At 52.3% G+C, this 15,457-nt stretch overlaps 4 protein-coding genes across 4 annotated transcripts; 3 read left to right on the top strand and 1 right to left on the bottom strand.

Annotated features, from left to right (window-relative positions):
* Positions 1-81: 81 nt before the first annotated feature.
* On the top strand, positions 82-858 carry PpBr36_00563 (uncharacterized protein; the record flags this gene model as incomplete). The annotated part of the gene is made up of 2 exons (XM_029887755.1): positions 82-729; positions 808-858. The coding sequence occupies 2 exons, from the start codon at positions 82-84 to the stop codon at positions 856-858; spliced, it is 699 nt and encodes a 232-aa protein (XP_029751795.1).
* An 895-nt stretch (positions 859-1,753) lies between these two features.
* On the top strand, positions 1,754-2,624 carry PpBr36_00564 (uncharacterized protein; the record flags this gene model as incomplete). Its single annotated transcript, XM_029887756.1, has 3 exons — positions 1,754-1,882; positions 1,934-2,203; positions 2,295-2,624. 3 exons carry the CDS (start codon positions 1,754-1,756, stop codon positions 2,622-2,624), a joined length of 729 nt encoding a protein of 242 aa, XP_029751791.1.
* Positions 2,625-2,956: 332 nt separating this feature from the next.
* On the bottom strand, positions 2,957-7,276 carry PpBr36_00565 (uncharacterized protein; the record flags this gene model as incomplete). The annotated part of the gene is made up of 2 exons (XM_029887757.1): positions 2,957-3,395; positions 3,477-7,276. Coding segments are annotated over 2 exons (4,239 nt in total), but the record flags the coding sequence as incomplete, so codon positions are not given.
* A 6,813-nt stretch (positions 7,277-14,089) lies between these two features.
* On the top strand, positions 14,090-15,115 carry PpBr36_00566 (uncharacterized protein; the record flags this gene model as incomplete). Its single annotated transcript, XM_029887758.1, has 1 exon — positions 14,090-15,115. One exon carries the CDS (start codon positions 14,090-14,092, stop codon positions 15,113-15,115), a length of 1,026 nt encoding a protein of 341 aa, XP_029751793.1.
* Positions 15,116-15,457: the final 342 nt, after the last annotated feature.

The following is a 15,457-nucleotide window of genomic DNA, read 5'->3' on the forward strand; positions in this document are numbered from 1 at the left end:
ACCCCCGAAAACGAGTTCGCTTTTTTCTTTTCTTTTCTTTTCTTTGTATCGTGTCTACTATTAATAAAACAACAAATCCAAATGGCGTCCTTCTGGAACTCAATAACAGGGAACAAGCCCGACTCCAAATCTTCCTCGCAAGCTCCTTCGCAGCAACAAACCTCGGCGCCGGCCTCGACCCAGAACCCATTATTCGACTCATCACAACCCCAAGGCGTCGATGCATTTCTCGGCAGCTCCGCCTTCACTGACCCGTCAGCGCTGCACCCGCTAGCTGGCCTTAACAAGGATGCGCTGGAGTACATCACCCTCGAGGACTCAACTCTGTCCGACCTGCCCGGCTCGCAATCCGTCATACCCTCTCGAGGCTGGTCTGACGACCTCTGTTACGGCACCGGAATCACGTATTTGGCCGCGCTCACCGTCGGTGGTGCCTGGGGTGCGCAGGAGGGCCTGCGTAGGTCGGTCGGCCAGCCGCCCAAGCTGCGTCTCAACTCAGTCCTGAACGCCGTCACCAGGCGAGGACCTTTCCTCGGAAACTCGGGTGGTGTTGTTGCTATCATTTACAACTTGACCAACTCGTACATTGGCTACCTCCGAGGCAAGCACGATGCTGCCAATTCGATCATCGCCGGCACGCTGAGCGGCATGCTGTTCAAGAGCACCAGGGGACTGCGGCCGATGATGGTTTCCGGCGCTATCGTCGGTTCCGTTGCGGGAGTGTGGGCCGTAAGTATAACAAGAAACCGACCATGGCCAGGACGTTGTGTTGTGCGGACCTGTTGCTAACAACTTTTATCAATTCAGCTGGCACGGAAGACCTTCGAGAAGGGGTCTGAGGAGCAAGTTGCACACTAAATGTGTCCGTTGTAGTTGAATTCAAGACTCCGCAGCGGGCGATAGCCTTCGACTTGATCATCCACAATCTGGCACCCAGGCCCATGCACCTCCTGGCATGCCTTGTACAACTTTTATATACCCACCCCGATCAGGGGTGATGATGATATATTAATCCGGTTACCTGCTTTTTCTTACTTTAAATACAGAACATTGCGGTTCTGGTGGCTCAGCGCTGGACGACAGCAAAAGCCTCGTCGTTATTATGCGTTGATAGCACATTTTAGACGGAGGGTGGCGGGAACTCGAACAAAAAGCTGGTGATCTCTACTCCTCTCTGGCAACTGTACACTAGACTGGGGGGGTTTTGTATGCATAGAAAGCGCTCGGTCGAGCGTCGGGGCGAGGGGCGTTTGTCATATCAATGAAGTGTGATTGACTGATTTTTGGTGTTGCTCTCCTATGATGGTACGTTTGCATACGGGCGGTAACTGGTGATGATGACAGGCTTACGGGTTTCTCAACCCGTGGTCGAGAAGAATTCAGGTTGGCTTGCCTCGGGCGAGCCCTACCGCTAAGACTTGCCTCTTTACTTGTTCAAGGTAAGGTACCTACCTACCTACCTACCTCGGCAAGCTTAGTGACGCAGATGGATTAAGGAGCCACGGCTGAAAACCACAGCAAGACCTTCCTGCTGTATCTTCAGACATTGAAACTCAAAAGGAAACGTCTCTGAGCTCGGCGACACCTTGAGCATTTTGGTTGATGAAGACATGTCCACGTCGCACCCTCACCTGTCATGCCCATTTATTCCGACAGTATCAACCTTATCAAACAAAAAGATCTTCAAACCTCTCTTTCCAGGAAGATTCAGAAAGCGTGCCAAGTTAGAAAGCTCACGTGTATATCAACAAGCATGACTTCCCCGGGCAACATCACCCTCGTCTACATCGACAGGAATGACCTCTTCGGCCCGTCCGAGAAGATGGCCCTTGCTATCCCGCGGGGCATCAGCTACGAAAACTTCCGCGCCACCGCGACGGCAGTGATCCGAGATTAGAAGCCCTGGCGTCGCCGTCTTGCAGCGGCAGACGAGCGCCAACTACGGAGGCTCGAGGGGTTCCTTGAGGTAAAGCAACCTCCCGAGCGCATCCTCGTCACTCTCAGCCGGCTACATGCCCCGTCTCAGGCTGGCAGCCCCGACGGCCCAGGACGGCAGCCCGACGACTGCAATGCACGGGTGTACAAGCTGGACATGCCTGGGGCGAATCCTCGTTGTCGCGAGGGCACTGAACCCCAGGACGTGTTTGACGAGATGGTGCGGCACCTCGAACGACGAAGGGACGTCCATCTGCTGCTGCAGCGGGTGAGTTAAGCTTCTGGGCTGGATTTGATAAGGAAAGGGCCTAGGCCGTGGATGATGGAGCAGAAGCTGACAGAATGCTATTTGTCGATAGCCATGGCACCTTGACTCGGCATGCATGGCCGGCGATGACACTGACGATATGGATATTGAAGACCACCAAAAGGTGCTTCCGCAGTTCTCTGGAAATAGGGACCTGGCCGACGGCCCTTCGGCTCGTGCTCCACACGAAGGTTCCATTGACCAAAACGAAGTGCCACTGGATGAAAGCGACACAGTATCCGAGACTGGTGGCTCCAGAAGACAGTCTTTGTCCTCGAGCATTGCAGGCTCTGACAGAACCACACTATCAGAGCTGTCAGAAGAAGAAGACTGCTCGACTCCTAGCAAGAATGCCCCCAAGCAAGCAAAGGACATGTACTAAACCTGGGAAAATCTGCGTGCGCTCTGTGGGTAAAATACAACAGCTTCATGCGCAAGCGAAACGCTTGCTAGTGGCATCGAAGTCGAAATTGCAACGACAACGGCACCGAAAATCGTCAGAAGATTGAAATAATGGGAGATTACACAAGCGAACAGATTTGCATAGAACTTGGAACAGCGTTTGCATAAGGCTCGTTTTCGTGTCTGCATTTCAAATATGGAAACTAAATATACTGATATTATAATAATAATGCTGCTTATAACTCCCACATTCCACCCGGGGGAAAAGACCGTCCTTGCGAATACACGGGGGTATCACTGCCATGCAAACAATTATGCCAGAGTAACTGGACTTTTTTGCTCAACAAAAATGGCCTGATGATCAGCACGACAGCTCCCACAGTACTCCTCATGCCACTCACGGAGCGACTGCACCCGATGCTCGTCGATTGGGCGCGTCATTCTGTGTTGCGAGTCCTCTCTATACGCCGTCCGGTCCTTGCCTTCGTCGAGCATGACCCTAACCTGCTCGCAGCGCATGTTCTCGTCCATCAGCCAGTTCTCCCACTCGGACTGTATCATCTCGCGCTCTATGCTGTTGACGACACGCATCGCCACGATCAGGTCGTGTCTGTACGAGCCGAGCCGCTGCCTCGTGCGTCTGATGCGCCGCGCGGCCAACTTGCTCGATCGAGACGACATGTTTGCGCCGGCGTCTTGGTATGGTGCGTCCATGTCTGTCGAGTTCAGAATGTCACGGAACGTCATATAACTAATAGTTCCCCCCAAGTGAACAGATGTCAGCAGACGGACGTGAAAAGACCAACAAAAAAACAATTGTTTTAGCGCCTACCATTTACTGTTGGGCGGATTCTTTGTCACGCCCGCTATAAAAGAGCTTTCGGTCGCCTGGTCAAGATCATAGACGTAGATGGCCTTGCTCATCATGACGTTAGGCCCGATGCCGAGACGCTGCATGAACTTGGCCGCATTCCGTTCTGCCCACCACGTCGACGTCTCGATCGATGTGAACATGAGGTTTGTGACAACGCTGACAGCCAACACGGCGAGAATGATGCGGTTCGCCGAAAAGATGTTGAACAACCTCCTCAATATGGCGAACGCCCACATCATCAGGCTGGAGGCGACACTCTCGGCAAACGACCGCAGCGTCTCCCAGACCATGTGTGTCAGTGTGCGTGGCTTTATCTGCGGCTTCTTGGCTACGTTGTTCTCGCCAGGCGTGAATATCACCACCTGCGTCTGCTGTCCAATGTGACCGTAAACCTGAATGGCTCGTTTTGTCCGGCTGTGCGGGCCCAACCTCCTGACCTGGTCGGTCGCGACCTCGGCCAGTTCCTCGGCATCACGCTCGACGTCGTCCATCGCCTGCCGCTGCACAAGGCGTTTCGAAAAGGTCGGCGCCTTCGACCAGTCGACCTTTGTATATATGGCAAGCTTGCACTTGGATTTGGCCAGGTGAGTGATTACTATCTTTGTGACGAGCTTGAATGCATGCGAGTGCGGCAAGTGCCATGGCGTCTTGACGTGCTTGACCACGTAGGTAATGTGATCACTGAACACCTCGACCGTCTGCGTGTCCTCGACCTCGGCCGGCTTGCGCCGCCCAAGCACATCCCTGCAATCTACCTTGAACCTGAATTGCCGCTGCATCTTCCCGTGCTCCGCCAGTTGCCAAGGTCCCTGAGAGATTTCCTTGGCCCGGCGCTCAAAGTATAACTTGGGGAAGATAAATGACTTGTCTCCGAACAGAATGTGAAAGCAGGCCTTGGCACTGATATCATAGTGTCGTTCTGCAACGAGCTGCTGCATATCTTCTGGTTCGTAAATGACTGCGTGTGCTGGGAGTACAAATTTGGTCATCTGTTTTTCCTTATCGACAGGTCGTAGGCCTGCAGCCCTGTCAGGGGCGCGTCCGGCATATGTCCCATCATCGGCCGGTGTGTGGGACGGTATCTCCTCCCAGCTCTCCATGCTTGGGCTCTTCATGCCAAGGTCTTCTTTTTCGAGGTCGGCGAGGGTTTGAACGAGGCTTGAGAGGTCCATTGGTTCCTCCGCCTGCAGATCGTCAATGAGAACGTTCAGCCGGGTCTGCAACAATGCCAGGTCTTCAAGGAATGTCTTGATCGTAATCCTCGTGAAGCCCTTAGCGTTCATGTCTTGGCCGAGGTGCAGGAAAATGAAGTCGTTTTCTTTCCCAGGGGCGGCTGTGACTTCTGTAATGGCATCGAGTCTGACCTTGTATGCTGTCACGAGCCCCATATGGTGACCGTAAAAGTACATGTTGTCCGGAGTGACATAAACTCGGCCTCCACCTATCAGTGTCTGGTTGCGAGAGCCATCCTCCGAGGAACTGGACCATGTAGCGTTGAATACCAATGCTAGCTTTTCCGACAAAGGCACACTAGGAAACAACATTCTGAATTGCGCATGATGAGGCTTCAGCTCGCTGGGGTATTTTGGAGGAAAGGTCTCACTCGTGTCGCCTTTTGAAGGATCCAGCGCAACTGCTTTGTCGCTGCCAACCGAATCACTAAGGGTTTTCCGATGCAGGCTACCCGGAATTCTGAGCTGCTGGACAGTGCCCGTCGGTGACTGCACCTTGATTGGAGGCCCAAAAGGATCGTCTTCGAAGATGCTTGGGGTGCTGGGTACAGGGGCGTCACCTCCGGTGCAGTACATTGCGCCCCAGAAACTGCTACCCCAATAATTCGCTCTGAGCGCGGTGGGCATGGCCTGCTTCGCGCCTTGTCCGACCCCGATCTCACTAAAGGCAATCACTGCATGCTTGCTGAGGCCGGTCGCTGTAGGGGGCCTTGCCAAAGTCGCTGGTGCTAGTGCTTTCGGGCGCGTAGGGGTCGTTGGAACCATTGCGGTCTGGGGTCGTGAAGAAACTAGATGTGGGGTCACCACAGCATAGTTGGCCGGCAGCAAGTTATGGCTGGCCGATATCAAGCCGGCAATGCCTCCAGACGGCTGTGGGCCTCCCTGATCCGTGCCAGATGTAAGCGCTTTCCGATGTAGGTCTAGCCGCTGCATAAGGCGGGAGGCATGCTCGCGATTACTCTCTCCTTCTTCCCGTGCAAGAGAAGTGATTGCTCGGCGTGGCGCAGCCATGGTGGACACATCGACGCTCGGGCGAGGTGCTACTCCGACTTCCGGATTCGCGGGGACAGTCATAGCCGACGAGCGGTCTGGATTGCCCACGTTGTCATCCAAAGCCATAGCATCAATAGACTTTGCAGCAAACTCAGGGGCTACTGGCTGTGTGATGGAAAATGCTGGGTCAACACCACCCGGAAGAGAACTGTTGTCGCGACCTAGAGTTGCTTCAAAGGCTTGCTTCTTGGCAACCTCAAACACCTCGAGCCATTCAATGAGGTCGGCTTGTGTTTCGGCTTGCAACATCAAGTTTTGGGTCTTGGTCTTGACCTCAAAGCAGAAACGACGCTCTTCTTGAACGGCGGGCTTGGCACTGCAGAGAAGCAAGCCAATCTCCTCGCCCTGCAAAACACCCTGAGGTGACGGCACGAGCCACCCGAATATACCCTCTCGGCAGTAGTACCACCGACGGAACCACATGACCTTGGGGTTCTGTTTCCCAGGTACGCTTCTTGTGAACAGCCAGCCCTGCTTCTCGGAGACGAATGAGGCATTGTCACCGCTGCGGAGGTTCATCGGGCCCCTCGATCCAATGTATGGCACTGTCGAAACGCTATAGTCCTCCAGCTCACGGGACGGCTTAAACTTCGCGATCGTAGGCTCAGAAACCTCGCGCCTGGCGGCCTGCAACTCTCTCTTGAGCGCGGCCTCCGAGTCCTCCAGATCCCTGGACCACCCACGCAGGCGATCCATCTCTTCCGAGTACTTACCCGCGATGACCGACGCCGGGTCAGACTTCTTCATTTCCTTCCACATGTCTGCGCTGATCTTGACGAGCAGCTTGTCTAGGGTGTACCTCAGCTGCGGTGCGAGCTGGCAAAAGTCCATCGAGGCCTTCAGGTATGTCTTGCGCGTTTCATATAGGGCGAATGCGTCCTCCCGTAGCGCTGAGGGCTCTTTGGTCTTTGACTGGGCAACGTGACGGGCTAGTACGGCGTCAAAGCTTCGCTGCGATGATTCCAACTCTCGTTTTGCCTTGTTGAATGCGTTGAGTTCCGAGTTCAAGAAGCTCCGTATCGGGTCGGTGGACATGGCATCGATGTTGCGAGCAGAGCTTAGAATCTTGGTCCATCGCTCTCGGGACAGCTCACCGACCCTCTTGAGGGCCAGGAGGGTAAAGTCGGGGTCGATAACACCATCGGCAGCACCGGGGGCGGGCGATGCGTTAGCTAGGTAGCTATTGATGGACTCCTCTAGGCTTGCAACATCCTGGGCGAGCCTCGAGGCAGCCCTTGCGTAGCTCTCAAGCCACCGTTTGATCGCATCGACCTGGTCGCCGAAGTGGATGGCGGCAGCGCGGAAAGAGGGCGAGTCGAGTGCGGCTTCATTCAGTCCGACGGGTATTGCGGCGGTGGCCTTATGCGGTGGAGCTGTCGACGATGATGCAGCCTTTGTAGGCGATGATATCTGGTCAGCCATAGTACTTGACCGTCCTCCCGCCTTGCCAGACTTGATCGCACGCCAAATCGGCTGGGTTGCCTTGGATTATCGGTGCCAGACGATGACGTTGTCCGACAGCTTGTTAGTTAACAGTTGTTCATTTGGGCTTAAATTATAGTTCTATCAGCTAGAGGGATTCTCCCCTAGCCTGTGTCTATCGAAGAGACTCGACTTGTTGTGTTTTGATTGCTGTCTTTTTCCGCTGCTGCGGCACAGGAAATGATTGTTCGTCGGATAAGTCAGAAACGGGGTGCACCTGGTGACGTGACGATTCACTGAGGCGGCTAGCGAAAGAGTGCATGTAATTTTAGCGCCGAAACCTCAGGCCCCGCCTAGGACCAAGCGCGGCGTAAGGGTCTACTACATGTGCATCCCGAAAGGATTGCTTACTTTACTGACATAGAACTTGTATCAAAACCATATTCAACCGACTACAACAGATGAGTACCAAGAGATCCCCGCCGCACTCTCGGTAGTTTACTGTACTGACGTGACGCGACTCGGGGTCCGGACGTTGTCGCGCCGGTCGAGTAGCTACAGCCGATCTCGGAGCGGTGCCCAAGGCAGACGGAGCAAAGAAAGGGCTTAGCGTTAGATATGGTTACGGTAGGTACCGTAGGCTGTGGGAACCAAAGTACTGCAAACTAACTGGATGACGAGTAGTACTCCGTAGCACATTTGACAAGTATCGGCTATCGTTTCTTTTTTTGAAATGACAAAAGTACATTCAGGGTATATTTGAGGGCCTAGATCAATGCATTGTGACTTCGTACCTGCACCTACAAGCCTGCATTTGCAGACAGAAGTCGGTTGCGGGGTCTAAAGTCTAACGAGACCCTACCCACCGACCATCAGAGCGGCCTGGGGCATAACATTAGTGATTTGGTATCATGAGTGTTGCCAAGGAGACAAGCAAGGCAAGGTACGGAGACGGCTACCTCTGGCAAGCTCTGGGTAGCTTGCAGGCCGCCGATATGCTTTGGCAGGAACCAGTCATGGCTCGCTGTCCCCATTACCAACATCCACTTGTGGCGGAAAACTACCTGGTAGTGCCCGGGCTTTGTTGTTTCCTATCTACCGACACTGCATGGGCGGCCTCCCAACAACTTGCTGGAAAAAACAATTGTCGTGGCATTACATCGGAGTTCGCCAAGCATAGCTTGTTGACAATAGGTAGAAACAAACATGCAGATAAAACATAAAATACGACATGCCAATTGATCGCAAACCGTTCATGACTAAACAATATCTTCCAAAAACCTGCATTATGAACTGACGTGGTTTTTGCCGCAGTAATAAGAGGGAGCCTTGTGAGATATTGCTGCAGCGTGCCTAGGATTACGTGGCGTCGCGCTGAAGTGTGCCAAGCATATCCCCTGCCCAGAAGGCAAAAATTTGATGATAGCGAAGATCGCCCATCCCGAACGGCAACTTCTGCTGTAACTGTAACGTCTCCCGTCGAGTATCAGCCAGTCACCCCAATTCTCCTATTCACATGCATATGCTCTACTATTTTCTGTGTTAAGTAACTCAGGTGAAAATTTTTACAGTACAATTATGCATTTCCTTTTTGAAACCTCAAAGGGAGAGGGTGTGGTCTCGTGACAAAAATCTAGCAAGCCACGTATGCAACTGCGCCTCGATTTGCCGAGCTGGTGGGTAGGGTCCCGACGGCGGTTGTATACCTCCGGTCTAAGCGGTCCTTCCACAGGCCACAGCGAAGAAGGTTGTCTCGATTTTTTTTTCTTTGTTTGGTCGATCTTTTTAGGACGGACTGGCCGCCACTGCAGGACCGGCTGGCTGCGCTACTGCAGATCTTTTTTTTTTTTTTTCGGTCTGCATGCACCTGCTAAACTCAGCCGAGACGCTCTGTGGACTACGGCAGTAGTACGGAGTCCGTACCTTGGTCTGGTAGTAAACTTCCACACGTGTGCATGATGGTGTAAAAATCGAGGAATCTCGAACTCAAATAAGCCAATCGCCTATCTGCAAGAGGGTTATATCAAAAGTCCATCCAAAGTCCACAGACTCTTCCATCACAGGTACGCATCCTTCCCGGCGTGCCGACCTGAAGACTTAGACGCTTGAATTTGTGCCAGACCCAACTACGTGGTACAGTAAATGTGTCCCTTGATGCTGGAGTTTAGCAGTCCGGAAGAATGCTCCGGGTTTACATGGAGGCCATCCGACTCGACAAGCTCGCTGGCTAGCATTGGTATAGTAGCATATATAGTATCCTCGTTGTCTTAGCCGACAAATTATAGAGCTCCGATGCTTGGCCGGGTCTAGAGTGTAGTCGCATAATGAGCGTCTTGCAAGGCGGAAAGAGAGTTAGCCACAGGCACTGGACTACTGGGGCGCTAAAACATAGTGCATGATGGTGACCGCAGCAGTACCGTACTGCGGCAGTTTGCATCGTTGAGAGCGTGGGGTAGATTGCCGTGTTTGTCTCGATAGCGGGGGCGAACAAGCAGAGGGGTACATACATATTTTTGTCCAAAAATAGAACCGATGAAGCTTGAGCCCGTACCCACAAACAACTCTGATCACGGCACCTTATATCTAACGAGTACATCGCCTACGTAAGTGCCATAGGTAAACGGGACATACCTTATTCATGCCTTAGTTAGTACCTACTATGTTATATACTCTAGTAGGCAGCATATTATGGAGTCACCAAGCTTAGGGCCCTGCTTCTAGGACCGTGCTGTACAGTACAGTATTTACCTGACTTATACGTTGGGAACTATGCGAATGCGGGGGAGCGGATTCACGATTCGTGCAGTTCTGGCAGAGTTCCACATTTGATTGTCATCACTATCCCCGTTCACCTTGGGCACCTCGGTTACCTTCGTTAACACCAATATCTGCCGATAACCGTACTCCTTACTATGCTTTGTAATTTTCGTAGGCAGCTCCCCAGAACAAATTCTGACTGAATTACTTTGTAACAGAAACCGCCATCATACCGCTAACCAAACGCCACAGGATGCTACCCGGTTGGGAAGGCTAGCCACGGTTCAAGCTGTTGCCCGATGACGACGTTGCTTCGTCTCTCCTTGCAGGAGCTTGGGGCCGGCTTGTATACTAAGTGAGGTATTCAAGGCCGTTGAGAGTTCTGCCATCCCTGTCTCGGCTTTCCGAGAACCATTTCTTTTTCCCAACTGTCAAGTGGAAAACGGACCTCAACCCATCCCGCTGATGAAATTTGTGGTTGGCATTCATTCCTAAACAATTGATTTATCTACCCCCTAACGCACGGAGATTCATGACAAGGTGCGCCGGGTAGTTGTTACGGCAGGTAAAGAAAGGTAGGTAATTAATTGCTGTTCTAGGCTGGCCCAGGTGTATGGATCCTTGTCAGGCCTAACCTTTTCTCATTGGGTCTTTCCTATTTTGGCCAATTATAAGGACGCTTGGAATTTCGGTCTTTTCTTTCATTGGCTCAAGTCTGACCAATCAAGACTCACAAGTGCTCTGCGACTGGTCATATTCCACCTTGACAGGGTTGTAGGGAATCAAGAGTAAGCATCTACAGGCTCTCATTGATTCTGTCTAAGTAACGGGCTCCAGTCCATCCCCTTTATCTAGTCCACTTTGGGCTTGACATGCCGGCCATAGCAATATCGCGAAAGCCACCGGCGACATTGAGGGAGGGGTCAACATCGAGTTTGGAAGGGGGCAAGGAGTAAAAAACAAGGGGGAAAAAGAAAAAAGAGTAAAGGGTGCCCCTGGAAATTTCTGTTTCTGGCAATTTTGATATGACCAATGTCGTCAGTTCTCCTGCGCCCTGAAGGAGATTTCTGGCTCAAGAGTGATCAGGTCAAAGCAGATCACATCCCTATCAACTAAATCAGGCTCGGTCAAGACTTTCATGCAGCCAGAAGCGCTGGATGGACTATTGGGCTTTGTTTCACGTGTACTGATGGAACCCGGGCTGCACGAGTTGAATATCGAGTGCAGCGGAGAGCCAAGCAAGCCTCCGAGCTGTAGCGCTTCCTCAAACCGGTGTCGTTTTGGGGCTGATATTGAAGTCTCGATCCCCTCTAGTCTAGCCTGGTATTGGCATCTTACGACTTGCTTCCTTACGAGTTGGGCTGTGGGCGATCTAATCTCGACAGAGGCTGATACCTCATGAGTACAATTTCAAGGTGAACGAACCAGCATCCTGATGCGCAACTGTGCGTATTGGTGGTTTCTGATATTACTTGCCGTGAGACGCGTCGATCTAGCGGAGACAAGCAACCCCAATGACAGACATGGATAGACTAAGACCGCATGCAGACCTAACCGCACTCTTGCATGATAAGCATATCAAGGGATGCAACGGGTCCATCGTCCGGATGAATTCCAGTGCAGCGACTCAAGGCCTTGGGACGACTAGACTCTTGGCTCCATTATGTTGTTGGCGCCTTGAGGAGAAACGTGGTGGGCCGCTAATATGGAGTGGCCGCGAGTGACTGGCCCAAAGATGAAGCAGGAGACGCAACGCGGGAATGGAAAATATGCGAGAGGTTGAGGATTACTGAAACTGTCAGATCTCAGATTTTGCTAATGATGGCGGCTTGCGCGTAGTGGTGGGGGAGTAAACTATGTGATATCGAAGCAGTAATAGACTGTTTTGGGGTGTCGTCCCAACTACAGAGGAAAAAAAATCGAAAGATGCGGCACGGCAGTCTCAGTCCGCCGTCATCGGAGCAACTCGGGTGTCTGTTCTGGGGATGCGACGATCGGTTGACCCTTCGCTTTCATCTGGGCCACAAACGGACGGGGCGGCATTTTCGTACAAGCCGTTGTCCGTGCTTAATGTTTGCCCATGTAAAAAAAATTCTTTTCCTTTTCTTTTTTTTTTTCTTCCTTTTCTGTGTGTCCCTAGGTACTCATGGGATGGAAAAGGACAGCGTCGTTTTCTCCATGGGGAACTTGCCGTTGCCTGTGCGCGCCGTTCATTATAGTTGCGTGCTGCAGTAATCCAATATCTCCAATCGGCAACTGTTGCTTTTTTTCTTCTTATTGGTATGTAAGTAGTAGCCTTGGCAGCATTTTGGTCAGTGGCGTTCCCGCCGGGCCAGAGCGACTATAGTCCAGTAAAAACGTACTAAGGTAGTGCGAATGTAGCTTTCAGCTTACATTGTCCCCCCAGGATTAAGTCTTGCAAGGTAGGTCGTTTACTACTGTACTTTCCCGTTGGACATGACCGGATGTGTTCCTTGTCATATGCAGGTTGGTAGCACAGCCCCTCCAGGCGAAGCCCGACTGAGGCGGCAGGTTGAGGGAGAAAGACGTAGGACCCACCAAGCCACCGTCGGCCCAACGCGCAGAAAGCTACTTGTGCTTTTTTTTTTCTTTGAAGCCACTGGCTGTTGGTACTTTTTTCTATTGCCTCCCTTTCTATCTCTTTTCGTGGTTTGCTTCTATTTTTGATTAATCAGGATACTTTTTTCGTCGAGCTATCGCAAAATCCGTCATGGAAAAGTCCCCGAACTGCAAGCGGACAGCCCCACTAAAGGTTTTCCGTTGTGGATCATACTAGCCATTAAATGCCGCCCTCAATTTTTCTGGGTGGCCAAGGTTCGGGGCAAATCCTTGCGGTCACTCGGAAATTCCAATTCCATTTCCACAATCGAAGCGGCGGCCGAGTGGGCGCAACGGCGCAGCACATGTTAGTAGCATGCCACCATGAAACTACCTGACCACCCTTTGAGAAAACTCACCCCCGCCATCTTGACTTGGCCGTCGTCGCAACTCCCATACCTGGTTTCCCGTGTTCATCAGCCTAGGGAAGTCCTTGCGGCGATAGCTGTGTAGAGATGACCATGGAACACGCTAGCGATTCTTTCCTGTTCTCCGTTGACACATCTGTCGTTGTTTGCTGCGAGTTCCTGACAAGAGAGATTGACTCGGCATTTTGTGGAGCAAACTGTCTTTGTCTTTTGCTAGTGAACGAACCTGCCTGCGCCAGGGGGTTGAACATGTTGCAAGCACTTACTCACCGAACTCACTTACCAGGTAATTACGAATAGTTTTCAGAGTAAATGTCACATGAGATCTCCAAAGCGAATGCGGGCCTCAGGATATTTTTTTCTTTTTCTCTTCTCTCTTTTGTGCATTTTTTTTTTTTTTTTTGCCCATGCTTGCCTGTCATTGCCCCACTGCGCTACCTTCCAGGTATGGACAAGAGACACCCCCCACAGCCCGTTTTCACTGTCTTGTTACTGGTCTGAACGCCAACAGTGGCGGCTGCATACGACTTGACGACGTACATGCATGCAGAGCGATGGAGTCCATTCTGCAGGTGGATCAGGACACCGCTGGAGGCTAGGTCAAACGGCCCTGTTCGATCAGTCTTGCAGCCCAGCCCAGGGCAAGCAAGGTACGGTACTGTACCGCACATTTTTGGGTGGTGTTTGACTAAATGTACTGTGGTGTACCTAGTTGAGCTGATGGTTGCAGGCGGCTGAGGGAGGGTGTGTTGCATGCCTAGAAGGGACAAACGGCAGCACAGCCGACAAGGGTATGTTGTGGTTTAGCACGACGCCCAGCTATATCACCATTGCCCACCCTCCATTCCGTACACTCTTTCACGAGCCCTCTTTTTTTTTCTCCTCCTCACGAGCAACTCGTCCTCCGCTTTCTCTTCTTCTCATTCGCGGTCGCAGGCGCGTTAGCCTACTTCCCTCAACTTGGGACCGCCGGCTCCGTCAAACCTTTTTTTTTTCTTTTGACTATTTCCCCTCCCTCTCCCACTCTCTCACCTCTCACCAGGCTCACGCGCGCTCCACTACACCTTACTCCCTTGTCCTCCTGGAAGAAAACTAGACCAACCTCCGATATACCCTAGACATGCCTCCGCAACTACTTCCGGCATCCGCCGCGGCCTTTGCGCCGCGTGCATCTTCCGTCAACGTCGTTCTCGGATCAAAGGTCGAGCCGTGGCTTACACAAACCCTGAAGCGCATCAACAGGGTCAAGCGCCCACTCAACAGTGTTCCTCAGCACCAGAGGTGTCTCACCGAGACCTTGTCGTCGCCAAATGCTATCTGGACCTTGGCCTCATTAATGTTCCCAAAGTTCCCCGAGTCGGACCTGAAGAGGGATTCCGACCCATTAGTTGAGGCTCTCCAGAATTACCAGCTGGTCCACATCGAGGCTTATATTGTTCACGTTGACATGGTCTTGCGCAATGAGGTCGCCTTCAAGCTAACCCCGGACACCATCGAGGCCCTCATCGAGTACCACAAGGAGGTCCACTGCGTTGATACCAAGGCGAGCACTTATGAGTGGTCAGAGAAAGAGCAACAGTGCAAGAAGCTACACGAGGACTTCATCCAAGCCATTAACCGTTACGTCTTCCGCACGCATGTTTCTGCACTTGAGGGTTTGGAGGAGGAAGGTGCCGGCGAGCTGCTGAATGGGAGGAGTGAGGATGTCAAGACCGCCATTCTGGGCCTCATCAAGCCCCTGGTGCCTCCGCCGCCCAAGGTTGTAGAGCCTATCCGCCAGCCGCCCCTGCTGCCCAGCTCTACTATGAGCATGTGGTCGCAGCCAACCATGACCACATCGCTGCCAGCGCCCGTTGAATCGTGGAGGGTTCTACCATCTAGTCCCAACGTCCCTGCAACTACAGCCGATGCAAACAACACCATTTGGGCCACAATGGGCATGAACGACGTCCAGCTGCCTTCACCGCCCACGCCGCCTTACAGCCAGCCACTCACAACTGCCGGTTACTTCTACAGCTCTCCCCTCGTCGCATCGCCGATTCCCACGCTGTCGTTGCCTAGCATGTTTACACCGCAATGCGGTGTAGGCATGGGCTACGGCGGCTTTGGTTGGGATAGGTATCAAGAGTACACGACCACCATGTGACAACCACCCCAAGTCACTGGTGCAATCTATCCGACGGTAACATCTTCCTGATGATTTACCAGCTTCCATGCAACTCACCCATTGGGAGCCGTTGGACAGGATCGGAGATGAGAAAAGAGACAAACAAAAAAACGGCAACGGCGTGGCGAGCATCCAACCCAAAGGCATACGGCGTTATTTCTTGCATCGGCTTTTGCATCGGAGCGACTTGCGACATCCCTACTATACCACCTGCGCGTACTTAATTTTTTTTCCCTTGATTTCCTTTGTCATTTGGTCAATATTTTTTTTTTTGGGTAAGCGAGCGTTGGGTCTGGGTATTTCATTTTCTCCTTTTGGGAT

Source organism: Pyricularia pennisetigena, chromosome 2 (genome assembly GCF_004337985.1).
Source record: "Pyricularia pennisetigena strain Br36 chromosome 2, whole genome shotgun sequence".
Taxonomy (NCBI): domain Eukaryota; kingdom Fungi; phylum Ascomycota; class Sordariomycetes; order Magnaporthales; family Pyriculariaceae; genus Pyricularia; species Pyricularia pennisetigena.